The sequence below is a fragment of the Microchirus variegatus genome, assembly GCF_963457635.1.
Source record: "Microchirus variegatus genome assembly, chromosome: 21".
Lineage (NCBI taxonomy): Eukaryota > Metazoa > Chordata > Actinopteri > Pleuronectiformes > Soleidae > Microchirus > Microchirus variegatus.
In genome coordinates, this window is record NC_139822.1 from 14,138,116 (window position 1) to 14,165,623 (window position 27,508).

The following is a 27,508-nucleotide window of genomic DNA, read 5'->3' on the forward strand; positions in this document are numbered from 1 at the left end:
ACTTTGCAGCACTCCAACAATTGTACATGTCAAAACTTTCCAGCGCTCAAGGACATTCTCGTTTGTAATTCTTTTCTTCTGGTTTTTATACTTTTGGGAATATTTAGGAACTTTGAATTGAGAGTGAAGATCAGAGGCGGGGGAGGAAGAACACGCACAGATCAAAGTCAGCACGATTACTCTGAATATAAAGGAATACACAGTCAGACCCCACAGATGGTGTGAGGATTAGTTTTCTTAGAAATGTTTTATCATCGATCATGATATAAACTAGTCCCCCCCCTCCCTCTCTCTTCTGCCATTCCAGCAGATGTAGTACCGGTTTGCTCCATCAGAGGCGCAATCTTCATCCGGCTCGTCACACACGTCTTTCTCAGCAGCGGTGTTTATTCATTTTCTCCGATAATGGACGCGGGATTCTTCCGCGTAAGATATTTACACTGATTTATGTCCTCCTGGTTATGTTGATGTTAGGTTGCATTTGGTAATATAGTTTGTTTAGAACATGGATGTGCTATTTGTGGTCAGGAGAGATCCATGCAGCCAGGAACGTCACGGCCAGGGCTTCGTCTATCATCTGATCACAGTATAGGGCTTCGTCAAGGGTCGTGGTTCAAGTGTGCAGTTTAATAATATGAGAGCACACATCTTAACGTACACATTTGCTCAGATATATTCGTGAGCTATTGTGTGTTTCTTATGCACTGTAACCACTCCACACGAGCTAGCAAAATGGCACACTACCAGGCATTAGACGAGCCAATCTAGCTAGCTACGGCTGATTAGCTGTAGCATAAAGATGGCGGTGCGGGCGGTGCGTCGTTTCTGAGACTGTGCTCGTCACGACCAATAATTCGCCCCCGGTAGCGAGTATACATATTCATTGACGTTTATTGAATTACGACACGTATATTACTTTTAACATAGGTCTTATTCGGCTACCCTGTTATGTTCCGGGTAAAACATGCATCGGCTAACGTTAGCATGTTAGCCTTCATCGTGTAGGATTTAACAAGCTAGTTGTTAGCTTGACTATCGATAGCTAACAGGTATCCGTATCATTTGGCTCAGCGTGGGGGTATACATTTAACACGATAATGTGGTCACCTGAGTACGTCTTTACCCACTATTTGAACGCTCAATGTTACGACACACGTGTTGGCACAATCAGTACTGTCGTCCTGCTATCTTAGTGTTAGTTACATGTCAAGTACCATGGTTGCAACATGTGTATTAGACAGGACGCTGCTAATCCTAATAATAAGCTGACTGGGATCTGATTGTTCTTCAGGGCACAAGTGCGGAGCAAGACAACCGTTTCAGCAACAAGCACAAGAAATTGCTCAAGCAGCTGAAGTTTGCAGAATGTCTGGACAAGAAGGTTTGTAGTCACCCATATTAATTATTAATAACAACATGTCAGCTAATTGTTGCCACAATTGTGTGAGTACAAGTGAGATTTGTGATTTGCCAGCCCCCTGAAGAGTTTTGTTTTTATTTCATCAAATGTCATACTCCTGTCATTGATGGTCTTCGCTTTTTTTTGTTGCTTGTCACCCTCAGGTGGACATGACCAAAGTGAACCTGGAAGTCATCAAACCTTGGATTACTCAACGGGTGACTGAGATTCTGGGGTTTGAGGATGATGTCGTCATAGAGTTCATATTTAACCAGCTCGAGGAAAAGGTAACATCAATACTTGTGTTTCTTTGTTTGTTTCATACATTTGAGGGTATTGCTTTGCAAATAATAAGGCATATAATAATTGCACATCTTTGTCAAATTGAAATTGAATGGGTAGAGTAACAATTGGTATCAAACTAATATGATGACATAACCATGTTTTGCTGTTATGTGACAAAGTGCCTTTATTTAGCAGTCTTCTAATGATGATGTGATTTATGATTTAAAAGGCCTGAACCAATATGGATGTTATACCTTGCATCAGAAGTATAGCACCAACACCTAATTAGCTCTCTCCTGAGCCCAAAGTCACTGAGCCCAACTCTCCCTTCATGATGCAGTGTGTGGTTTGAGGTGAGTTGTATGCAGGGTCATCTATATCATGTCCGTGAAAGACGCAACTAAGCAATGCCATAATCACATTCTCTGCTGGTATATGATGATTAATCATTTAACTTACCAGATCCCTTAATATGTAACTGGCATTATAGACTGGAAACATGAAAGGTTTTACAATGTGTCTCAGCCTATTGTTTAGAGAAACTAATCCCGTTTATTGTCTTACAGAATCATATTAAGAGTTTCATAAAGCCAAGCTGAAATGCATTGTTTGGATGAAAGTTTCAAGTCTTGGGTAGCTACTGTTGGGAGTGGCCAGAACAGTGACCACTCCCATGTCCCCTTTTCCACTTTTAACCAAGCAACAGTGATGTGAAGGTGTCGCTGCACCACTGTATCAATACTGAGAGCTTATAACCACTGGAGGTCACTGTTATTCTGTTTACACCTCTGACTACACGACATCACTGTTGCAAGTGGTCACATTTAAAACAAATTGGATCTTCAGTCGTAAAAAACAATGCTTTCCAGCTTTGTAAAAAAAGAAGATATTCTTGTCAGTAGAGCTGTAATGCTGAGGCTCACTGATGTTGATGTTTCATTTTTTAAAAGTCTTTTGATCATACTGTCCCACTGATATATTTAATAATTTAGGATATTTGAGGGAAATGTCCATGTCGGGGATTTTATATAGTGTCCCCCATTAGAATAATATTATTGCCATCTATAATGTATTTAAAGGAAAGATTTATTTACCTTTTTAAAAAAAAAAAAAAAAAACTTCAATTCTGCTGAGGTGCTAAAAGTAAATATCGGTACATGTGACAGCATTTCACATTAACAATAAGATCAGTTACCTTTTGCTTGCTATGGTTTTTTTTAGGTTTGGGGGTGGCGGGGTTGACTGTTGAAGCTAAGTTTTAAAGGTTACTTTTGCATTGTGGTCTATTAAATTCAGATTACGAACTCCCAGTAATTCTCATAATCAGTTGTTTGAAAGAAAACTTTTTTGTGTAACTGTGTACTCATTATTGCTTGTTCGTCTCTTGCAATTTAGATAAATGATATAACATTAAGCTCAAGGTGGTTGAGTCTCAAGCAGTAGGGAGGCGGAAGCAAGCCAAGGGAGCTCCGTGCCCACTGATCCCACGGGACTCACTGAAGACACCGGAACTGTATTTGCACTGTTGGGTTTTAAAGCACTCTGTATTGTGGCTATTTGTTTAACTCCAGAAGTGTAGACTGTGGGGAGACTGGATAACAATGGGTGGGTAGAGACATAGTAGTGGGGACAGCACAGAGAAAATCAAATATTTGAACATGTCTTTTGATATGGTAATTCTATGATAGATAATGTATATGGGAAGTAAATCAGAACAGCAGGGTTGCATGCAGTTTTTCTATCACTAGACGTCTCCCCTCAGATAGCTCGCATTCCCAGTTTGATGAGTTTGTGAGTATGTTTTTAAATCAATCACTTTATTTATTTATTAAGTTTTGAATTGGATTCAGGACCTAAGTATTCTTGTTAGTATATAACATGTTGAAAGTACGGTTAACTACATAGTGTAGAGAAGTGGTAGGAAATCTCATTTGTGGGATCCTGCCTCCAATTGATTTGTGCCCTACATTATTTCAATCCGTCTATGGTTTTTTCTCTCCCCCCTTCGTGTGTGTGTTGCAGCACCCGGATAGCAAGATGATGCAGATCAACCTGACGGGTTTTCTCAATGGAAAGAATGCCCGGGAGTTCATGAAGGACCTGTGGCCCCTGCTGTTGAGTGCCCAGGAGAACATTGCTGGCATCCCCTCTGCTTTTCTGGAACAGAAGAAAGAGGAAATTAAACAGAGACAGGTGAGGAACAGACATTAACAGACATACAGACAACACTGTAGTGTGGCATACACAGCAATCCAAAGTTGTCTAGTGTGAACTTAAAAAATGCTAGACAAGAAATGGATGAGACGGAACTATATATAAGAGAGTGAGACAAAAGTGAACTTCATGTTTGATGCCACAGGAAACTATGTACACTGTCAGGTAGATGTTCGGCCCCTCATAGTTCCCTTTTGTTTTGTAGATTGAACAGGAGAAGCTAGCTTCTCTTAAGAAGATTGATGAGGATAAGAAGGAAAAGGACACCAGAGAGAGAGCTCAGTCAAAAAGTCCAAGGAGGTAAGAAAAAAATGATTTCAGTGTTCGGCATCACAGCACAGCTGCTGGATTTATTATTCTTGTTATTATTGCAGTCGATGGAAATGTGTTCTTGTGTGGTTCTTCTCCGTTAAGACGAAAGACAAGGTCACCATCCCCACGACGAAGGTCGCCGGTGAAGCGTGAAAGGAAACGCAGCCCGTCTCGCTCCCCAAGGCGCAAACCCAGTCCAGTTGGTGGCGGTTCACCACCTCCACCTCTGATGCAGCTGCCCATGAAACCCGTGGAGCAGATTGTGGAACCGGATACATCAGAAAGACCCCTGCCAGAACCACTGGTTCAAGAAGCTGCTTCTTCGACCTGGTGTGTTGAGTATTTCCTTAAAATAAATGTATATTCATATTGGTTGTAAAGAGCAGTACAGAACAGGAAAGCATTTAAACTTTATTTCTGGTTTTTAGTGAAATAGTTGTGGAGGTGGTGAAAGCAGACTCAGTCGCAGAGGTCAAAGAACCCACCCCAGAGAAAATTCCGAAGAAAGAAGAAAAGCCCAGGTCTCGAGAACGGGAGAAGGAAAGTAGGAGGGAAAGACCTCATCACCGATCCCGTTCTCATTCCCGTTCTCGCAGACGGCGCTCTCGTTCCAGGTAAGTTCTGACATTCTTATATGACATCATCTTCCAGTTGAGTAACGTTCTAAAATGTTCTCAATTTACCTTTTCTACCTGGGCAGATCTTATTCCCCTCGCAGAAGACCAAGTCCCCGGAGGAGGATGTCTCCTCGCCGCAGGAGTCCTCCTCGACGTGGTCCCACCAACTCTAGACACAGACACAGACGCTCCCCACCTCGAAGGTCAGTATGGTCGTGGGCTAGGAGACATTACTGCTTACTGGTTTCTATCCTCTATGCTACCTTTCTGTTTTTAGTTTTTTTTGGTAAATCTTCATGTGTGCTCGTCTTACAGGAGGCGCTCTCGCTCTGCTTCATCCTCGGGCAGCAGTTCCTCAGTCTCTGGCTCGCCTAAAAAAGCTGCGAAACGACTATCAAACACACCACCCCGAAAACCGCTGCATCTTGGAGACGCCTCCGCTAGCCCTGCAGGGAAAGACAGACGGTCACCGTCTCCCAGGGCGAGAAGAGGACGGGGTTCAGCTTCCCCATCCAGATCATCAGGTACTACCCATTCTCCATATTTATTGCGTATTTATGTTACACTGACAGCCACGTGACGAGTCCATCTCATTGGCTCATTCTGGTTCATATGCCTCTAAGCCATGATTTCAAATGTTTTGAAAAAGATTAGTGTTGCTTGATACTAAAATTCTTGATGCCCTGTGTTTCAGGTTTAAAGCAGAAAACAGGAGGAAGGGGTGACTCTCCTTTTAAGCCTAGGCATTCTGACAGGTCTGAGTCAGGTAAGAGATGAATTGTCTGCTTAAAAACAACAATGGCCTTTAACTGTATGGCTCAATGAGATGACCACTCATAACTTCCTCTGCTTTACTTAATTGGACACTTTATTTTTTGCCTCTTTGGTTTGCCCTGTTTTTTTTGTTTTTTTTAAGAGGGATAAGGATGATGCAGGCACATTATCCTCAGTGTAGATATAGACAAATTCTATGTGCTACTTCTATCTAAACTAAAACCGTTAAAACAGGGAACATTAAATCTGTATCTATATAGGTCATATGTTGCACTATGCAATATTGAAACCCAATAAAATACGTCTGTTTTTTGTATTATTTGCAACTTTTCCATGGCAGTCTGTCACTGGTTTGGTTAACACTGATGGGACACTCAATGCTCTACATTTCAGAAGAGGATAAAAATGACAAAGGCGCAACAGCAGATTCGGTGCAGCAGCGACGTCAGTATCGCAGGCAGAATCGACAGTCTTCTTCAGGTTAAAAGCGTTTTTATCCCCGTTCTTTCCTCTCCCATACCCAACCCCCTATCTCTAACCAAGTCTCTGTCCATGTCATGTTGCTCTCATCGTCTCATGGACTTTTTTGAAGCTGTGTCCTAACAACCCAACCTTAGTGTCTTTTCCTCACGGTATACAGTGAAGACTATAATGGAACACTTTCTGATGCTGTTGCTCTCCTTCTGTTTCAGATACAGGGTCTTCCTCGTCAGAAGATGAAGCCCCCAAGAGGCCAGCAGCGGGGCCTGGAGCCAGAAATGGTGAAGTCAGGAGGAGAAGAAGCCGCACGCCTTCCCCAAGGAGGCGACACAGGGATCCGTCTCCAAGGTTGGGCACCAAGCATAGTTTTCGTGAATGATTTATCTTTTAAAACCAAGTGCATTATATTGTGCAAATGATATCCTTGTTGCATATTTATTGTGTTTGTTCTCCAAAAGGAAAAGGCGTTCTCCATCTCCATCCAGACGTCGCGCCCCTTCTCCCCCACGACGCCGCAGATCACCCTCTCCTCCTAGACGCAGGTATGAACATGTTTTTTTATTTTTATGTCACTAGTATACATTTACAGAAAAAAAGTTGGGTCTTTTTTTTATAATTGCATTTGGTGCTTGCCCAGGTCTCCTTCCCCACCTCCTCGTCGACGATCTCCATCTCCCAGACGATATTCACCCCCTATCCAGCGTCGCTACAGCCCCTCACCGTTGCCTCCACAGAGGAGGAAGTTGTCCAGCTCACCCGCAAAGCGCTCCTCCCCAGTTGCCAAGCGACATTCCTCCAGGTCTCCCAAGCGCAGAAGTTCTCCACCTCACAGGAGACGCTCACCTCCACGCTCATCCCCACCCAGACACAGGAGGAGTCCCATGTTACCTTCTGGCTGGCAAAGCAGGGATGCACGATCTCCTGCTGCAGAAGCACACCGCATTTCCCCGTCCCCTGTAAACCGCGGTCGCGCCGTAAGGAGCTCCACCAGTCCCCAGGGTCGTTTTGAAACCTCTACTACATCCCCATCTAATCACAGAAGACAACAGTCCCCTTCACACGGTGGCAAACCCATCCGCAGAGTGTCACGCACCCCAGAGCCGCGCAGCAACCAGAGGTAACGAAGACTCAAAATGTTCGAGTTTTTATTTTATTTCTTTATTTGAATGTCCACTGATGTCACTGGTTTCTTCTCCACAGATCCTCTCCAAGTCCTCAGCCCATGAGAAGAGCATCTTCCAGATCAAGATCTGTTTCCCCTCAACCAGCAGCTCAGAAGCGCCCAGTTGCAAAATCTGCCTCCCCCTCACCAGCTCACTCTGCCAGTGGTTCCCCACCAGCAGCTAAAAAGGCCCGCAGCGTTTCTGGCAGTCAGTCTCCAAGCAAGGTATTTTATCTTTGTATGACTTTACTACTCCATTAATTATGTTGGTGTTTTTGTTGTCTTTACATTTGTAATTTTGTCACATTCAAGAAAACCTTGATTGAAAAATTCTCAATGTGCCATGAAAACATTTTGCTTTGATTGTTAAGTCGAGCAGTATAATATAATATAAGGTTTTTTCAGTATATCATTCTAAACCATGGTGGTTTTAAAGTGCTCTAATGGGCTGAATATCATTCTTGTTATGTTGTTGCACGTCTTTTTCGTCCTCCTAATAAAGTTCCGTTTCATTGCAGAATTCTGACGTTGACGGCAGTGGAAAGAAAAAAAAGAAGAAGAAGGAAAAGAAACACAAGAAACACAAGAAAGAGAAGAAACACAAGAAGCATAAGAAGGAGAAGAGCGGTGCCACCGGTGTTGGAGATGGAGCGGAAAACCAGGTTGTGGAAGAGGATGGGGACTCAAGAAAGGTAAACAAAAAATGTAAAGACTTTTTTTAATTTTCAAAATCAGTACAATGCGAACATTATTTTCGTTTGCCATGCACCTTCATTGTTGTTTGTGTTCTTTTAGGAATCAGAGAGTGAAGTAGATGACAGCTTGGACGACCTAGAGAAACACCTAAGAGAGAAAGCCCTGCGCTCCATGAGGAAGGCTCAGTCGTCTCCATAACGGATGTCCTTAAACCAAGTGGCTTTCTCACTTAAGAATTTTCCTCTCACTCTTGATGTTTGTCATCAACCTGGTTCAGCTTTAGAATGTACAAATTGTTAATCCTTAAGTCTTTTTTGTTTTCTTTATACTGGTTTGGTACATTCTGAAGAGTGTGTTGCATTCAGAGCTTGTTTTGTCAGCTTGTGTAAACTTGACAGTTAAGAAGTCTGTTGTCTGTTTGAAATTGTTGCGCAGGGAAAATGGTTGCAGCTCACAGGTTAGAGTTGGGCAGGTTTCAGATAACTTCCACAGCCTACACTAGACTTGCATGTGCAGCGATGGTCTCTGATGTGCATGAACCACTGGTGTTACGAAGTGTAGAGAAAACCCAACACACAGTGACACACTGTTGCTGCCTTCGATTAGTCGAACCAGGGACACACAGCCGTGTGCTCTTAAAAGGCTCTAACTGAATGTCTTGTCCCACATTGTTAATTAATCGAGTTGTTTGGCAATGTCTAACCTGCTGTTTTTTCCCCCCTGACTTTGAAATAATCTTGTTTTAAAACTAAACCAGTCTGATGTATGGAGTATGCTTTAATTTTCCAAATGAATCGATATGCAATTTTATGTTGACACTCTTACACCGAGCCAATCTCCATTGGACTGCTATATAATTTGTATTTAGTAATCCTGGTTCTTGTCATCTGATCATCCTGTCAAAATTAAAACCTTTTTTATAGGACACGTGTATTTTCCTTAACTTTTGTTTTTATTTTTGGTAAATGGTTCATGGATGTTGGATGGATGTCCACAAGTAAATCGCTGCGTACTGCGGTACATTGATGGGGAAAGTCGGCCTGCAACTATTTATTTTCACAATAAATTAGTTGGTTTTATCTGGAACAAATAAAACTGCTAAATGCTTGTTACGCAAACTTCCAAATGACATCCTCAAGTCAAACAAAAGAGTTTCAGTAACACTGCAGCAAATAAATTATAATAGTACATTAACATTTAATAGGATGAAATCCGATAATTTGACCAAAGTTTATGTGATTGATTGATAGCTGGTTCATTGTTTCAGCCCCAAACATTACACACATTAAACAATGGATAGTTGACTATATAATTTAATTTATTTAATGACATTGCAAATCACTTTTTGGGACAAAATTAAAAGTACAATAGGCAAATGGAAATAACAAGACGAAAATAAAGTTTAATTATGAGTGATGTATCAAAGGTTTAACTTTGTTCTACGACTTTGATCTCCCAATTTAAGTGTGTCCAAAATGTCGAACATTAAAGGAGACACACTACTCAAATATGGATGTTGGTGATGCTGAGTACATTGTTCTCCCGGAACTGGCAGCACTACATGTGAGCAGCCGCTGAGTGGCTCCGCGGCATCCACCTCATCCTCTCCTCCTAACAATAACTCCCCTCCTCGAAACCTCCCACATTTTTCTCTGTTTGCGCTGCAGATGACATCACTGCCTTAAATATTTCCCTTTGCTTCTTCCCACTCGTCCTCATACTCTCCTGTTCAACCTCGGCAGCAGAAGCCTCGCACCCGGGCTATGGTTTAGCCGCAGCTAGCTCCAAGTTACACGTCCTCGTTGAAACAAACGGCGCTCGTTAGCTGGAGGACACCGTGGCGCTGCCTCCTTCTCTCCACATTTCTAACAGACTATTCTTCCTCCAGCAGCGGCTCCTCCCTGGGGAGGAAAAAAAGGCGCCTACTGGGCTTCAGTGCGGTAAAAAAAAGAAGTAAGGTTCTGGAGAATTGGAGCGGACTAACTCGGGCGTGGTAGCAGGGGAAAAAAACACCTCTTCATCCTTGTTAGCAAAACTTCCAGAAGTAGCATCCACCATGTCGCTGTCGGTGCCGCAGAACGGAGTGAAGGCGGACACTGAGCCCGTTATCGAGCTCTTTGTGAAGGTAAGAGCGCAGCACACGTCGTCTGAGAGAAGTTTTTCTGCTTGTTTTAAGTCACATTTACCAGTTCTTGGCGTGGAAATGTGTTTTATTTCTCTCCCGGAGAAAGGGAAAATAACGTTAATGTTATGTTAATGTTTTGTTAAGCTAATACCCCTCAAGCCAGCAGTGTCCGAATGTTTATTCACGCTTTTTAATATGTATTAAGCAGAAGGAGGTGTTTTTTTAACACTAAGTAGACATTTTCTGTTGTGTTTTAACACTAAGTAGACATTTTCTGGTTTAACATCTCTTTGCCTTTGTGGCCATGTGGACCCCGCAGTGTCACACGCAGGGCGGGTGCAGCTCCCTCCCTCTGCCCCTTTATCTCGGTCCCTCTCCCGGGCGTTATGTCGCTAACAAAAGCTCAGTCCTTTGAGCGACACGTACGACACTCGAACGTTGTCTCACACGCTTCACTGCTTCTTGTGTGCTTAGTTGATTAATGAAGTATATAATGTATATGTATGTAGTGTGTATATCATTTGTGTTTGAGTAGAATTCAGAGAGGTTCAGATCACGGGATATCAATCCAAAAAACATCATAATATCTCAGTAGTAGTTGTGTCCATCATTTTTTCTGTGTTGTTAATAATCAAGTGAAATGCAGCAATATGTATATATTATATATAGAGGAACCTATTTATTTCCCCTTTAAAATCTATGTAGGTTATTTATTGCAGTTTACACGCTTTTGTCCTCAAAATTAATGATTTTTTTTAAAGATTGGCATTGACCATAGAAACTCACATCGGTCAACCTCTACTATACATAATATTTAAAATCAAACTTAAACCAAAGCATCTGTCCAGGTGAAAAATTCCCAGAATAGAATCTGATTGTCTTCCTCCCCTTGTGGTTTGAAACACTGATTGGTCTAAACCAGAGGCATCAAACTGGCGGCCCAGGGGCTACGTGCGCCCCCCCCCCCTCCAATCAATTACGTGGTGCCCACGATTTAATATCCCGTTATCATGAAAAAAATCTTCTTAACATTAAATAACATCTACATATAAGCTTGAGTAATGTTTTATAGTTGTCTGCATTATTATTATTTTCCTACTTTTAGATTTATTTCTTGTTTTATAATAATAGATGTATTTCGCATCATAGATGTGTATAGTAAGTATACACTGTTTGATAGCAAAACAAGCATTTTTACTTTGAAACTCTGTGAAATATTCTAAATATCTTCATTGTGATATTATGATGGAATATTGTGCCATAATTTAAGATCATAACGGTTCTTTTTTTCCTCTAGACCGACCCCCCGTTAAGTAGACCAGACACTCACTGGACGCAAGGTCATTTGAGTTCGAGATGCTCATTGTAATTTACTGATGTGATCGACTGTCATTAAATGGGGAAGTTGCAGCGCATGTAAGTGGTCTTAGTTTGCCGCACTCCTAGGGCTTTATCCTCCACATGAGGGTTGCAGGAGGTGCTGGTGCCAATCCCAGCTGACATAGGGTGAAATGCGAGGAACACCCTGCGCAGGTCCTGCATAGGGGAGCATGTTATTGGTGTTGCAGTGGGTTGTTACTGAGCAGAAAAGAAAACTGTCATTAGAGATTGTGATTGTTTCTATATTTGGAAAAAAATCATTTCTAAATCCGACTTGTGAGTAGTTAATTACTAATCCTTGTAAAAAAAGATTCTTATCTGCTAATCTGTCCTCCCGGCTCTGTAAAAGTTGTAATTGTTAAGCTGCAGTAGCTGTGGTTTATGGCGCTTCTATCTGAAGTCGGGCTGGGTGATTTCATATCAGCCAATATGGATAATTATCACAATAAAATGTCGAAGATTATGTTTTGATCTTGAGTGACTGTTTGCAGTCTTGATCGCCAGCTTGTCCAGATCCTGTTTTGTCTTTACTTGCATTGTTTTCACGATCATAGAGAGACTATAATTGTTAGGTATTGGTGACACTAAGGGGAAGGAACTGACCAGCATTATCTACCAGCATGGAAGTTTTTATATATGGCTGAGTTAGGCAGGACTGTAGAGTTAATTTCAGTGTATGTTTTCTCAGTGTGCCTGTGTGAGAGATTGGTGGTCTTTAGTTTTCATCGCTCTAGCAGGTCCCTGTGTTATGTTTAATCATCTGACATGTCCACGTCTATTATTGATGCCATTGTCTTTACTGTGCTGAGATAAACACAGTCATTAGAGACAATGGCAGGCACGCAGGTTGCCATAGGCACAATGCTGCTAGTCAGGCCTCTGGGAACAGCTGATAAGACAGTGTGTGTGCTCTCCATGCACAGTAGTGTCAGATCTGTTAGTCCACTGCCACATATCAAAGCAGACTAATTATATTTGTGGTGTATGAGTTGCCACAGTGTCTTTCTGTATAGATTGACCAGTGACAATGATGTTTACCCACTGACATTAGCTGACTCAGAGCTGCTTTGATGATCTGGCACTTTTCTATCTGCAGTGTTTATAGCAACAGTCATTGCATTGCTATGGGAACGCTCAACATTGTGTTCGTCTGTGAGGACATTGCGGTGAAGCTCGGCATTGTCACAGTTTTTATCGCGTTTCGTTGAAAGTGAGCGCAGCGTAATGACTTTGTAAGAGGGAGGGCCAACCATTGACCTCATCACTGTACAGCAGATTAGATACTGTATTGTTTTACACAATCTCTCTCTTCCTGGTGTTCACCCATGTCTGTTTCACTTTGAACTTCTATACTTTGTTGAAATCCTAAAGCCCTAAATCAGCTGAAATGATGTGATAATGAAGACAATTACCAAAATATTATATTTCTGAAATCACTGCACATCACGTCACTCAGTCAGCCATGTATCCACAGTGAATGGTGCTTATTCTGTTCACTGACATAATTGCTATGAGGATTAATTAATGAGGATCTCTTGGCTGCAACTGTGGTTCCAAATCCTCTTGCTGCCTCCAAACCTATATACTCTTACCAGAGGCATCAACAAGGCCAGAGTTAACAAAACATGTCGCAGATGTGCTTTTCAGTCTGGGTAACATCTGTGTTTGTGTACGTCCTCTGGGACGGTCCCATAGGAACAGAGATATTGGTCCCAACACGAAGCAGCAATTCTGTAGATGTGATCAGGGCGAGGAGCGCGAGTACACTATGTAGTCATGCACACACATCACAGTTTCATTACCATTAAGAAACTACAGTATATGGTTCCCATAGAGTCGTGGTAGACGAGACACAAGGAGTCTGTTCTGTTCGGTTTATTTCAACATAGCTGCTCCTGTCCTATTGAACTGCCACAACATGTGACAATAATGAACATGAGACTTGTTCCACATGATGTGCTGATTTTTATGGGAACACAGTGAGCTGGTGAGTTATTTTATTCAGGGCAAGACTTGCTTGTATATTCTTTTTTTACCAGTTGGTCCGAGAGTAACCTTTGATGGGTGGTGGTCATAAAACCTTTACAGCAATTTACTTTCTGTTTGCATGTTCTTTTTCAATGAAAAGACAGTTTTGCATCACGAGTGATTGGGCAAAGATTAATGGCTTACTACTGTTGTAGAATGCTGTGTCATTGTTCTCGATCTGTGAATTTGCTTTTGCAGCACTTGGTCTTTTACCGTTGACTCTGTACAACGATCAGGTCGTCTGGCTCTCCTGGAAATGAGAATGATTATGTTAATGTTTTATTACAGCAATTCGAAGAGGTACTGTGCAAGCATTGCCTTTTTAATGGGAAGGCAAATTCAGAGGTTAATTTATGTCTATGCCAGAAGATTATTGGCCGGATCATTGCTTGACTTGTGGCCCTGATCCTAATTGCGCTTGGATTAATGGCTGTATAATTTAATGCTAGAGGAAAAGCTTTGTCCAGTCTGTTAGGTTGAGCAAGAGCTCGCCTCTCTTACATGACCAGGAAACCAATGGCTAATGAGGCGTTTCACTTTCAAGGTCAATGACAGGAAGTTTGGCTAGCCTCTGACATCAATGATCTGACACTTCAGACTCTTGTAAGTACTTTTAAGTGTTTCCCTTTGCATTTTCTTCTGTTTCTTTGGGGGTTGTGCTCAAATCGTGTGACGTTGTCATGTAAGATTTTAGTGGTGATAATAACGGTGATGTGCTGCTGCTAAATGAACAAAGGAAAACATTCACCTTGTTGGGTGATGGCCCTGTACAGGTCACTGCAGTGGTTTAATCTTCCTAATCAGTATACAAAGGAAAAAAACAATCCTCTGACTGTACCTGTGGCTCTCTGTCACATTATCTTCTCTGTGAGAAGAGGTGTGTTTACGAATAAGGAGAATCTGCCCGACTCTCTAGACATGTAACTCAAGCAGTGTTAACGTGATCCAGTGTGCTTGTGTTTCACGTGTCGTCTACGTTTTTCATTACTGATGTGTATGTTAAGCCAAAGTGCGGTACCTGAACGTGGAGGATAAAGTGACTAGGTTCATCCTCTCCCCCACAAAAGCAACAGGTTGACCAACTATTAGTCATTAAGAACCTCCATAAACCTTTAGTTTATCAAAAAAATGATTGAACACTGCAATAAGACAACCAATGGTGCTTTTAAAATGTTTATGCTAACAGCTTAAATTATTTTATGACATGATTATTGTTCAAATTAATACGTATCAATGTGTCCGTGTGTGTCAGACAGGGTAAATCCAACCAGCGAGTGGACAGAGACAGTGAGACTGTGGCCATGGCACATGGCTCTGCTGCCTCCCATGTGTGGCTATGGTATGCCGGCACTGTGTTTGTGCTCAAGTGCAGTGCACAGTTGTCAAGACGAGACAGTTGTTCTACAGTGAACAGATGGGAGAGTTCATTTGAGCTTAAATTAAAGGTTTGCACCCCTCCGTCAGTGTAGTTTACATTTTAAAGATGGCAGCTTTAAGGACTCTGTGATTGTCTTGATTGGGTCTCATCAGTCACGACTTAACTTCGGTACCACATAGATTTAGTAATAGTTTGACCGTGTCATTGATCCAAGATGGGAAATGCATAGATGTATAAATAAATGTGAATGTGTAGTCTTAGTCATCTGTCTGGGGTCTATGGATGTGTAATTGGGTGGAAGGTGGATCTGAGGCAAACTTCAGTCTTGTTAGTGTGAGACACTTGAATCAGCAGAGTGACGATGACCGTTTGTTCACACTGATCTACCACTTGCCTCTGAGTTTGCTTTTCCATCATTTTGGCTCCGTCTTACTCATTAGCAGACGCTCACCATGTGCTTAAACTCACTGTCGGTCTTATCTCTTTAGAAATGTAGTGGTCAAACGTTATTGACTTAGCTTACATCATTGCCATAGCATGGTTGTGCAGTAAAACACTTTTTTTTAGACCTGAGCCTCCAATTTTCCACAGAAACCAAGGCGATGCTTATGTGCTCAGGCCTCAGAAACAGTAGCCCTGTGTGTCTGGACGGTTTTGAGGTTTCCACTCTGTGATGTCAGCCTGAGTCAGAGCCACACCAAGGATGTGATGGTGTTTCCGTGTTCCAAGCAGGGTCTGACTCCTCCGTACACTCATCCCCCCTCACCATGGTCACAGCTGGGGAAGCATTTCTCATCACCCACAAGGACTGGAGTAGTCCTTGTCATTCAGACTTGTGGCCAAAGTTAAGATAAACTCTCTCATGTTGTCTTCTGTAGATGTTTCTGATTTGAATTACCTTGTGGGAATAAATAATCTCACATTTTGATCATGTTATTGACCTGTGTTCTTAACCACGGTCTTTGCAAGTATGTACCTTCAGCACTCTATGGCAAAGTGTGTATGTGTCATTATTCTGATGTATTGTCGTCCAGCAACCAGGCTCAGGTTAGACCACCGTGGACCAGCCAACACTGTCTGAAACTGACTGAAGATTTTGGCTGGGACAGTCCTAACATGAGCCTCTATACTTAACCACCAAACAGGGAGAGGTGTTGCCATGACGTTGCCATGACGGCCTACTCCCAAACAGACATTCCCACTGTGTGTCAGAGCAGGAGGTGGAATGCTGCTGCATCAGTCAGTTCCTTATTCGGTCAAAGTGTGGCTTGAAATTGCTGAGCAGCCCACCCAATTTAGAGTATGAAGTGTACTGGGGAGGGGAAGGCACGGGCCACCGTGTTACTAAAATTAGACTGTGAGCAGAGACTTGGGAGGACCATGCCCAGACTGAACAGGATCCATTGTCCCTGATGGTTGGCTACTGTTACTGTGATCTTGCATCAGATGAGTAGAAATGTCAGTGGAAGAACACAGAAAGGGGGGAGAGGTTAAGTAACAGCTCTTGGATTTTTATGTGACTGCTCTTAAAATGTTATGGGACTGGACATGGATACCTGTTAAAACTCCTTATTACTCTTTAGTTTGTTAGTCTAGGTTTTGTGATTACATCAGTGACTACATAAGCACTCAAAGTCAAAAAGGAAGTGATTGTAGGAATGACCTCACTGTGTTTTCTTTCAAGGACATGATTGGACCCCTGGCTGAAAGAACCTTGTTGTACTGCTGTGGGGCCAAGCTTTCCTTTTGAGACGATTTCTCAATGGCATCCTGCTTGAGCATGATTACCACCCGCTGTTGTGCAGCTGTGTGTTTGGCATTAAATAAACAAGTATCTTGTCTATGGAGCCGGTTAGCATTCGTCAACTGTTGCTGCGTTTCACAGGACATTTTCAGTATGAATCTTTATAAAAGATGGCACTACTGTCTCCAAGATGTGAGTCATAGGTGGTAAAATTGGCCGAGTACTCCATGGACACAGCTCAGTGATCATGTGAATGCTGCTTGTATTTGCAACTGAATTGCTGGTTTACTTCTTGGAAAATGTGCTCTTTTTTTGTGAACTAATGTCCGTTGCCTTATAAGGGGCCAGTTAGAAACCATTTTTGTGCCCGGCTGTGTTTTTTTTTTTCCTTCTGCACTTGCGAGATGGTGACTTTCCTAACACTTTCCAAGCAACAACAAAAAGTGCTTTGTGTTGTTGCTGTATAAAATGTTCTCCAGTGGCCCATTTTTGAATGGCACACTGAACAAGCTGCATGCTGGGTTTTGTATGTTAGTGTTCGTGTGGTAGAGACCAGTTGTCCTAATGTTTTACAGATTGAGTTTAGGCCCTTGGCATGATGTATAAATATAGCATGTCTGTGACTTCTATTGATCAGGTGAAGTCAGTGTCTTGGTGCTAATTTGAAATGTTATGCCCCACTGGGATTGTTCTCTGAAGGTCTCCTCACTTGTGTCCGTCCTCACAGTAAAACGTAGGGTAGCTCCTTTTAACAGCACATCACTTTATATACCACAGGCAGCGGAAATTCAGCCCAACCAACATCATCTCTTAAACTAAACAAAGCACCCTCTTTGGCGGGAGAAACAGGACATTTCTCGAATAGTTTGCCTCTCCTCCCCAAATGCCCAACCCCCCCCCCCCCCTCTCTTCTGACGCCGCAGAGGGGCCCAGGATAAGGGGAAAGAGGGATGCAGGGGGGAAAGGAGGAAGAAAGAACAGTGTGCCAAATAGCACACAGCTGCTGAAGATTGCTGTCTTTCCTCTTTCTCTCATCTTGTATGACTAATTTTCCTTCTTTTCACGCGGCACTGCCTGTAAAATCCTTGTTTCCAGTTGTATCTGTGTCTCTTGTTGCATCCCACCTATCATTGTGGTTGGCAGAGAGCTGCTGCTGTGCTGCAGACTCCTGAGGGTTGGAACCTTGCCACTGCTCCGAGAACAGACCAAGGAAGTGTAAAATGTCTTTCTTGCCTGCGGTGACCTTCTTCTTGGCCACTTGAGACGCACAACTTAGATGAGCTTAAAAAGCAGCTTGTTTTGTCCAAGTACAGTAATGTTTTTCATGAATGATTAATGTCCTCACAGAAAAAGAGTTGTCTTCAGACACTGGTTGCCCCCTCCACACTGTTTGCTCTGTTTTCCATGTCATATGTGTCTGACCATTGCCATGGGAACAGTTGCTGTGCTGCATTGCCACCTTGGATCCAGAACTGAATGGTTCTCTGTAGGTGTAAGGCTGTGGGGAAAATTGACTAATCATCCCATTGATGTCTTTCTGATCCCCTAAGGATCCGCTAATGCAAGTCTAGTCCAGTGATGGCCATGAACCATGATACCGCCAACACTTCATGGCCAAAGGTTTATTGTGGAATTGAATTTTGTGAAGTGAAAAGAGGACTTTCATTTGCCGAACAAAGGCAATGATCTAATCCATGCTTTTCAGATACTGCATTTAGGGGAGGGCAGAGGGAGAGGACAGTCGCAGTACAATGGGAGCCAGCAGGCAGATCAAACAGAGCCATCCCACAGGGTGTCACACAGAGGACACTGCAGCCAGCCTGTCAGCACCAGCAAGGAGCTGCTGCACTGACTTAATGCTCCAAAACAAAGTCTTCTATTGAGGACAGTTCAGAACCTGCATCTCATCGCGGAATTAAGTTGTGGAGCTAAAGCCGATTTGTTGCAACATAGTGAAAAATGCATGTGTGTGAACATATTTTGCATTACACATACACTTTCCCATTGCCGCTGCAGTGGCTAAAAAATATGGAGAATGACTGACAACGCATGAGGCGGACAAAAGAAACAGTATTATCTGCAGTATTACGCTGAATAAAGAGGTGCATTCCAGAGCACAGATACATGAATGACCTCCATGCATGTCCTTGTGAATAGATGAATGGATGATTCTTTCTTGGCTGGCCTTGAGTGGAGAACGGCATACCCTAACAGGGCTTGGTATCTAGTGTGTTATACTGTAGCTCTGCAACAAGTCCTCAATGAGGATTGTAATAGGCATGGTAGTTTTAAGTATATAAAGGGTGAAATTATGCATTTTATTTTCAGAAAACATGATGGCTCTATGTTTTCCCAGTGTGTGAATGCAGTTTGTCTTGGAAGGTGAAATAACTGCACACATCAGTAGGGCTAGACAACAAGGCCAAAGAGGTTATCACTATAGGTATTTAATCATGATACGTGGAGACAGATGTTTGCTCTTGAGTGAAAGTTTAAGGTTTTTATGGACGGTGTATTTTACATTTGTCTTTAATTAGGTCATTTGGCGGCGGCTCCAAACCCCAAAATCCCTTTCTACACCCCTCTTACACCCTACATGGCTGTGAGTTGAGCAAAACAAATATGCAACATAGTATGTAACACTTGGAGATATCTCTGACAGTTTTGTTGCTTCCCACTGGCTGAGAGTGTAATAAATCACTGCTTTTGAGGTTTTTTTTTGTGCCTTCATCCAACTCTTTAGTTCAGTTCCTCGAAAATCTCACAGATTCAGATTTCAGACGGATGTGAATCCTGTCCTTTTTGGTGTGTCGCTGAATGACAAACATTCTGTCATCATTAATGCGGGTGGCGTTCCATTGATGTACCTCTCACCACCACTGCTCAGTCTTGTGTGTGTGTGTGCCGTCTAACAAAAGAGGTAACAAGAGGCCGTCTGAGTGAGTTCATCACTCTAGAAGTTTCCTCTTACTCTTAGGCAGCAGTTTGGCAGACTAACTGCAGGGAAAGTGTGGTGGAGCATTTAAGAGTGGGAGATGGCCCTCTACTGTTTCCCTGTTCCTTTAATGTATTTGAGATCTATGATTTGTATGAGAGAGTAATTGCCTGAAATGGGCCTCTGTCTGGCTGAGTGCAGTCAAATGCCCTGGGCCATAAAGGGTTGTGCAGTAGAGATGACATCTGAAGATTATTGGTATCTTTCCGTTTCAGGTTAAAGCCAAGTGCTATCAGAAATAGAAACTTGTTACAGATGTTTTTTTTTTTTGAAGATCTTTGTTTTTTTGTGTGCGAGTTATATATGCAATGATTAAATCCAGGAACAGTCTGTCTCCATCAGATAGAAAGAGTTGCCATCATTTGTGTACTCAGAAATGAGGCCTGTTGCATATTGCTGAGTGGTAATCTGCTGCTTTTCTAACTTGTCTGTTTATATAAGGCGGGAAGTGATGGCGAGAGCATCGGGAACTGCCCCTTCTCTCAGAGGCTCTTCATGATCCTGTGGCTTAAAGGAGTCGTCTTCAACGTCACCACGGTCGATCTCAAGAGGTGAGTCCTTTTGGTTGTTTCAAAAAAAGGATAAAAACATTGAGTTTTTGTTGAAACCTTGGGTGTTTCCGTGAAAGACTCAGCAGCTCCGTAACACAGCCACACCTCTGACACGCTCAGTGCTTCCCGACTACTTATTTGGTTTTCCCATGACCCTTTCCCAGGCTGAAGAATATCAGAGGAAAAATAAACACAGACCCTGGAGGGGCTATTTGAGGTTCCTAACTTCACTCACTTCCTGCTTAGATTTTGGTGGGCAACGTCGTATTTTTCATGCCGGGGATCAGAAAACCAGTTATCATCTGCAATTTTCCCCTCACATGTGGATTCCAGTTACCAGATGTTCTTTGCCAAACCCTCTATGTTCTGTCTGTATGATTCATCTAAATGGTCCCTTTAATGTTTTTTTTCCAGGACAGACAAGTGCCAGATTATTTTCAGGCTGATGGTCAGATGAATGCCTGGGTTCTATGGGTTTTACGGTTTTTCATTCATCATTTGACTCAGAGTTTGAATTATTTCTTAAGTGGTGTCCCACAGTCTGTATTGCAGCTGGTTCTCCACCAGTGGCCTCATCTGATGGGACATGGATGCTAACAAAAAAACAACCAAAAGATACACCTGACCATTGCTGTGCTCTTTTTTTATGTTAAAAGGAGAACTGTCTACACATGAAAAGGCCAGTGCATGCATAGACTTGAGCATATTTGCATGTATTTTACCTGAAAGAGGTTGTGTAACAAAAAACTGCATGCTGATTATAACCTGTGCAAGGCAAAGGAGGATGGATTCAACCTTCCCTTTGTTCAGCTGAAAGGAAAACTCTTCATTTCAATTTATTTCTAGTGGAAGATCATGAAATGACTGTGGTGCAAAAGCAGGCACATGTTTGCCATAGGTATGGCTCTCCTTTTATTGTACTGTAAAAACACTACAGCTGCACAAGGATGTGGGTGTCACATGTCATGTCCTTGTTGAGTGTTTACATTTCCTGAGTTTAGTTGTGGGTCAAAGCTTTTGCGTTCATATTTGTTTCTGTGCCACAAGGCGGTTTCTTACCCACTCCTCAGTGCATACCAATGAGTCAGGGTACCACTTCCTTTTTTCATGCCATAAGCTTGAGGATATTTCCCGTTTTTTGTGCCTTTTTTTTTTTTGGGCTTGTCACAAAACTCCACAGTTCTCTGTGGACTAACGGAAGATTCACAGTGTTTGCCAGCGTACGTCCATCTGTTCGGCTGTGCGCTGTGTCGTCTCCAGTGAGTGGATTTAAGCATCTGGGGGCTGTGTGGATTCACACAGTAGTGCTGCTGCTGCTCCTCACTCAACACATGCTCATATTTGTTTGTGTGTCAGTGTCATCTGCCTGCCAGAGACATCTGGTACAAAATATGGTAGTTTGAAGGACACCGAGGGAGAGAACAGGACACACACAAGCGTTCTCATGGAGACAGACGAACCCACTCACTCAAAGACATAGCAGCTATAGCTGGATAAAAAAACAAGTGCTGATTTGTATTTATTTATATAAGAAGAAATGTCTCGTATGTCGCCGACATGCTAAAGTCTCCACATTCTTTGTTCTTCCAGAAAGCCAGCAGACCTTCAGAATCTGGCCCCCGGCACACACCCGCCCTTCGTCACCTTCAATGGCGAGGTCAAAACCGACGTCAACAAGATCGAGGAGTTCCTCGAGGACATCCTTTGCCCACCAAAGTGAGTGCTTTACCGTTCCCTGTGCCTACAGCAGACCACACCTACAATCTAAACATACTGCTGTCACAAGCTCAGTGTGGTCGCTTTAACATCATGTACATTGAACAACACTTTTGGTTGTATACTTTCTTACTACCTTCTAAGTTCATTTATCCCAACTGAAGAAATAATAATCGTTAGTTGCAGCTCTAGTAAATGTATCTGTGTGCCTCTTTTTTTTGTGTAGGTACATCAAGCTTGGCGCGAGACACCCTGAATCGAACACAGCCGGTATGGACATCTTTGCCAAGTTTTCAGCCTACATCAAAAACTCCAAACCTGATGCAAATGAGGGTAAGCCGCCCACATGCAGGCACGCATGCATACACGCAAAGAGAAACCTTCCTATTGTACATCGAGAGTTACCGGTCGCTAGGTGACATTGGTCGCCCTGCCCTGATTGGTGAATTACCGTCTCGCTCGTGGGACACAGAGCTTTTGTTCTGTCGCCGCCTTCCTGTCCTCGTGCTTTCCGTCTCACCTGGTCGGAGCTTTCCGCAAAAACCACAGAGTAGTTATCCTGAGAATGAACTGGTGCTCACAATCTCACCCTGCCAGTTCTTGATTTAAATGTAAAAAAAAATTGAGAAATATGTAATCTATTGGCTTTTGAGATTCTGTGGAATCCTGGTCGAAACAATGTCTTTGTTTTCTATCGGGAACAATGTCAATAATCTCCACAGAATACCTAGATTTTGCATCATGCTGTCAGTGTCTCCGTTCTCCACCCTGGGAAAATATTGAGCCATGTGCAGCTGGATGTGAAAGACAAGGCTATGTCAACAGTTTGAAGCCGAGTCTCATGGTTCAGTGATAAGTGCTATCTAAAGTAACAGGTCACTGAAGCCAAGCACAGAGTGACATTCATGTCATACATTCAAGCTCATGTCATGATTTCCAATGACGGAGTAGCTGGAAAAAATAGTATGAATGACTAATCTATAAATGATAAATGAAGAGTGTAGCCAAAGTAGAACACCTGTCCAATCAGAGCAATGCAACAATTTAGAATGTCTTGTTCGTAAAAAGCTTCTTGAATATGTTTTTTGAAAAAATATATATAGCTGTTGTGTTACACTGTTGTTATAATAGATAAGGTTAGATTGACAATACACCGTGTCTCAGTATTGAAACATGACAAGGGCTTGTCTTGTGATGGAATGCTGCCCTCATGTGGTTGCCCAGTGTATAACTCCAACTGCAGCGGTCGAGGCGTCAAGAAGAGCCATGGCAATTACACACATAAAAATAGTGTTTATACCTAAACATAAACTCAAATCTGAATTTATGTTATCTTAAATAACTTGTTTGTATAATATATATATATATAAATCTTCTCGTAGGTCTGGAGCGTGGCCTTATGAAGACCCTGCAGAAGCTGGACGAGTACCTCCGATCGCCGCTGCCCGACGAGATCGACCACAACAGCATCGAGGACGTCAAGGTCTCCAGCCGCAAGTTCTTGGACGGCGATGAAATGACTCTGGCTGACTGCAACCTGCTGCCAAAACTGCATATAGTCAAGGTGAGCAAGTATGCAGGAATGTAGTAGAACGCTTTATTGGTATAACATGTTTGCACAGGGCCACACAGTCGGTGTCGTGGTTTTCTGACTGTGTGATCCATGTTAGTGTTTCCTCACTTCCTTGTCTCTGTCTCATGTGTAATATTTGTTCATCTTATGTGTCAGTGAGTGAGGAGTGTTCTTGTTCCTCCTTGTGGTGTTTTTTATCTGATTTTGTCTAAATCCACTCTTTCATCTTTAAACAGTGGGACCGACTCATATCAATGGCTAATTGTTGACCTTATGTCATTTCCAGCTTCAAATCCAATTGGCCCAAATATGCAACTGAAAATAACTATTGTCTCCAACAGATGATTCATTGTGTGAAATGGCTGCTATTCTCACACACTCTCTCTCTCTCTCTCTCTCTCTGCCAAAGATGATGAACTTTTAAACACAGAGATGTGTCACAGAGTTGTTATTACGCTCATTTTCTTACTTTTTTTGTCTTTTTCAAAACAAGTTCTTTTTAGACCAATAGTGACATGTAAATACAATTAAATGGCTTTTAATAATTTGGTACATCTCAAATGGCACAGATGGTGTCAAACTGAGAGAACGCCTAGACATCTCTTTGCTAAAACCTCTGTAATTTGACCCTGCTTCACTTCAGCATCATTAGGCTCATGAAAAAAATCATTCATTTATGCTGTGTTCTATGTGCATTTTACTCTGACACAGTGGCATCTACAGTGAAATCTATCTTTATTTTGAAACCAAGATAATCCACATAGAGCTAACTGTAACTGCAGAGATTACAGAGATTTACTCCATTTGCTTCTTCACTTATGTCTCTTCATACCCTCGCGTTCCCCATACAGGTGGTGGCCAAGAAGTACAGAGGTTTCGACATCCCCAAAGAGATGACGGCCATCTGGAAGTACCTGAACATCGCCTACACGCGCGAGGAGTTCACCAACACCTGCCCCAGTGACAAAGAGATCGAGATCGCCTACGGAGACGTCGCCAAGAGGCTGGTCAAATAAACCTCCCTCCACCCGGTCACTCTGTCGTCACCCCCCCCATCCCATCTACACTCCCTCACACCCACGAGAAAGAAAAAAACAAACTCTGGACTTCTTTTTCTTCTTCTCCCCTCTCATTTAGAGCAAACCCCAAATGCATGAACCCTCATTTGTCTCCCACTTTTTGATTTATATGAAGCTCTTTAGTTGGCGCAGTGTCGTTCCACCTTGAATTTCTCTCGTTTATTCATTTACGGATGAACATCACGAGGAAAAGGCAGCCGTCGCTCGCATGCATCCGTGTCGGGAGCGTCATCAACCCCACGCCTTGATAAGTGACCTTCAAGTTGACCTTCTCTCTGGTCACAAGCTGTCAATTTTCTACTTTAATAATAATAATAATAATAATATTGAATTTGCTCTTTCTTTTGCTATAAAAATGAAACACTGAGAAGCAGTTTTTTTTTGGATTTCTTTCCTGTCTTTTTGCTTATTAAGAGGCGTCGTAAACAGTGTTGAAGCTTCAGTGTTTTTTGTTTTTGTTTTTTTTATTATTTTATTCGACAGGTTTAAGTAGAAGAATCCAAACATAAGTGGTTTACATATCAGATAAGCGACGCTTTTATTTTATTGTTCATCTGTTTTAAAAAAATAAATAAATCACAGATAATTGTAACTGCAGGTAAAGCTTACCTGGTCATCCATGCTCTGATTTCCTTTCATTGCCTTGAACCCGGGAAAAAATGTTGTCGTAGCTCAGCTCTCATCGACCTTTTCCTGTAACGGCTGCACAACTAGCAACTCAGGAAAAGTGTAACCTGAGGTCTAAAACAAATATTCAACTCTATGTAGCTCACAGACATGTTTAAAGGGATTGTGTAAGTCACTACATTGCCATACAAGACACTAGTCTTTCCTTTTTATGAGGAAAACATGGAGTGGATCACACGTCGGAGCCACACTTGTTTCTCCGCACTTAACGCTAAAGATATTTATACTGACTTAAGCAGCGTAGCAGTGAAATGTGCTGTGTACCTTTTCAGTTTCTCTTCAGTCAGTCAGTCAGTAGGTCGATCGCCGAGGTAGTGAATGTACGTTACGATACAGTAGCTCCCAAAAGTGCTTTAGCGCGGATGAAACCAAACCAAAACCCGTTTGCCATATTATATTTCTGACATTTCATGGCAAGGACTTGTAAATGTTTTGTTTTTGATTTCTCAGAATTAAATGTGTAAATTTTATACATATCATCTGAAGTTTGAGGAGGGAGGGGGGGGGCATTTTTTCTGGACTAATCCATTTCCTTTTTTTGCCCTTACTTGAGTTTTATTTAGCAGGAAGGTTTTTGTCCCCCCCCACACACCTCCACCTCCTCCTCCCTCCCAGAGATGATTTCATAACCCGTGTTGTTGAAGGAAATATCCGAGCTATGTTGACTGAACTGAAATAAACTTCTTCTTGGCAACTCTGACTTGTTTCGTAGAAGATGTCGGCTCATGACGTTAATATTTAAATCCCTTTCACTTCAAATTTTCGACATGTTTTATTATGCGTCACGGCCAGCGTTGCCATGACTCCCCCTCAGTGCTTTAGTTTCCTTTTTATCTCAAAGATTTTATCTCCTTTGCAGTTAAAAGTTCTTTCTTGGCCTTAGGGTTAAGTTACATCAATTTTCCACTCTTTGTATTGGGTCCTGCTGTTTTATCAGTTATTTATTTTAATATATCTGTGTTTCTCCACAGTTGTCACGGAGACTAAATAACTTCATCAGCTGAGGATGAGGAAGTTGTTTTTTTTATCTTCAATTCTACAGTTCCTGCTGTTCTAAGTGCTTATGTATATATATATATATATATATATATATAAATAAAGATGAACTAAAAATAACTTTTTTAATTGATTTTTTAAATAATTTAAGTCCTTTTTCCACTTCAAATGACAATTATGATGTAATTATTTTCATCATTTCCCACAGCGAATGAATGGATTCTGGTGACAAGAGCTGCAACTAATTATTATATTTATTGTAATAGATTAATCTGTTGATTATTTTCTAAATTAATCAATTAACCGTTTGGTCTATAAAATGTCAGAAAACGTTTGTCAAACCTGGAAATGTCTTGTTTTTGTCCACGTTTTAATTATTTCATTGTCATGTGGAGCAAAGAAACTAAGAAAATATTCACATTTGAGAAGCTGAAACAATCAGAAATCTAGTTTTAATCATGAAAAAGGTTTTAAGGTTTTATAAAAAATAGTCTAAACCAAACATTTATTGTCGTACACTGTTCAAATCACACTCGGCTGTTGTCCTGTACAGCGTAAAAGCAAGAAAAAGGTTTCCCAGAGGACCTTTGTCGTCCTATGTGAACCCTTTTATATGTTATTTGTGAATATAGAGGATGTTCTGATATATTCATGTGTTTTTTTGTGAATCTGTGTGGAGGCCACCAACACAGAAACACACAGACACAGTTTGGGAACCCTTGGGCCAAAGCATGTTTGTTTACAACTCTCTGTCTCCAAGGAATGTCTCATGTGGGTGTCCACCCACTGCGGGCTCCTCCTCCTCCTCCTCCCTCCCGATGACACCCTCTTGCCGTTGGCGTGACGATGTTTTTCAGCCAGTTGCCTACTGTTCTGAAGCAAGTAAACACACACACACACACACACAAACAAGTCTGTTCTACAGGGACGGTTGCAGCCAAAGTTTTGAAACAGCAGGGGTGGATTTTTAGAAAAGATATAAAAGGTGTGGGGGGCGCAGAGTTTTGTTGGAAGAGCTCCAGATCATTAAAGTGTCATGTTTCACCTCCAGACATTCTCCGCTCCACTCAGACACAGACTCCACTTGTAGTTCACGGGGAGGAAATCCACCCAGACACAAACACACAGCAGACCCAGTATGTGTGTGTGGATTTGCTGCCTATTTTTGATCCCTTTTTGGGGCATAAACACTGACCTTGTCAGGACCAGTAGTCCTAAACCTGGTCCTAATGAGGTAGGAACTGGTAGTGGTTAAGTTTAGGGCTCAGACTTGAATTGTGGTTAGGTTAAGGTTAAGGATAAGTGTCCTCAGAAGAA

At 42.1% G+C, this 27,508-nt stretch overlaps 2 protein-coding genes across 7 annotated transcripts; both read left to right on the plus strand.

Annotated features, from left to right (window-relative positions):
• Window positions 1-345: 345 nt before the first annotated feature.
• On the plus strand, window positions 346-8,845 carry srrm1 (serine/arginine repetitive matrix 1). Of its 6 annotated transcripts, XM_083907961.1 has the most exons (17): window positions 346-426; window positions 1,292-1,381; window positions 1,564-1,686; window positions 3,707-3,877; window positions 4,104-4,198; window positions 4,313-4,540; window positions 4,639-4,824; window positions 4,911-5,030; window positions 5,143-5,351; window positions 5,522-5,593; window positions 5,995-6,081; window positions 6,294-6,429; window positions 6,540-6,623; window positions 6,719-7,198; window positions 7,282-7,468; window positions 7,762-7,935; window positions 8,039-8,845. In XM_083907961.1, the coding sequence occupies exons 1-17, from the start codon at window positions 406-408 to the stop codon at window positions 8,135-8,137; spliced, it is 2,562 nt and encodes an 853-aa protein (XP_083764087.1). In that variant the 5' UTR covers window positions 346-405; the 3' UTR covers window positions 8,138-8,845. The 6 variants fall into 6 exon arrangements, with proteins under 6 accessions (XP_083764087.1, XP_083764083.1, XP_083764082.1 ...); XM_083907957.1 differs by lacking the exons at window positions 346-426; window positions 1,292-1,381; window positions 1,564-1,686 and adding exons at window positions 1,802-2,037; window positions 2,906-2,948 and having other exon boundaries at window positions 3,080-3,877; XM_083907956.1 differs by lacking the exons at window positions 346-426; window positions 1,292-1,381; window positions 1,564-1,686 and adding an exon at window positions 1,802-2,948 and having other exon boundaries at window positions 3,080-3,877.
• An 824-nt stretch (window positions 8,846-9,669) lies between these two features.
• Window positions 9,670-25,308, plus strand: clic4 (chloride intracellular channel 4). Its single transcript, XM_083908133.1, has 6 exons — window positions 9,670-10,064; window positions 20,031-20,140; window positions 21,731-21,856; window positions 22,083-22,189; window positions 23,239-23,420; window positions 24,281-25,308. The coding sequence occupies exons 1-6, from the start codon at window positions 9,996-9,998 to the stop codon at window positions 24,443-24,445; spliced, it is 759 nt and encodes a 252-aa protein (XP_083764259.1). The 5' UTR covers window positions 9,670-9,995; the 3' UTR covers window positions 24,446-25,308.
• The last annotated feature ends 2,200 nt before the right edge of the window (window positions 25,309-27,508 follow it).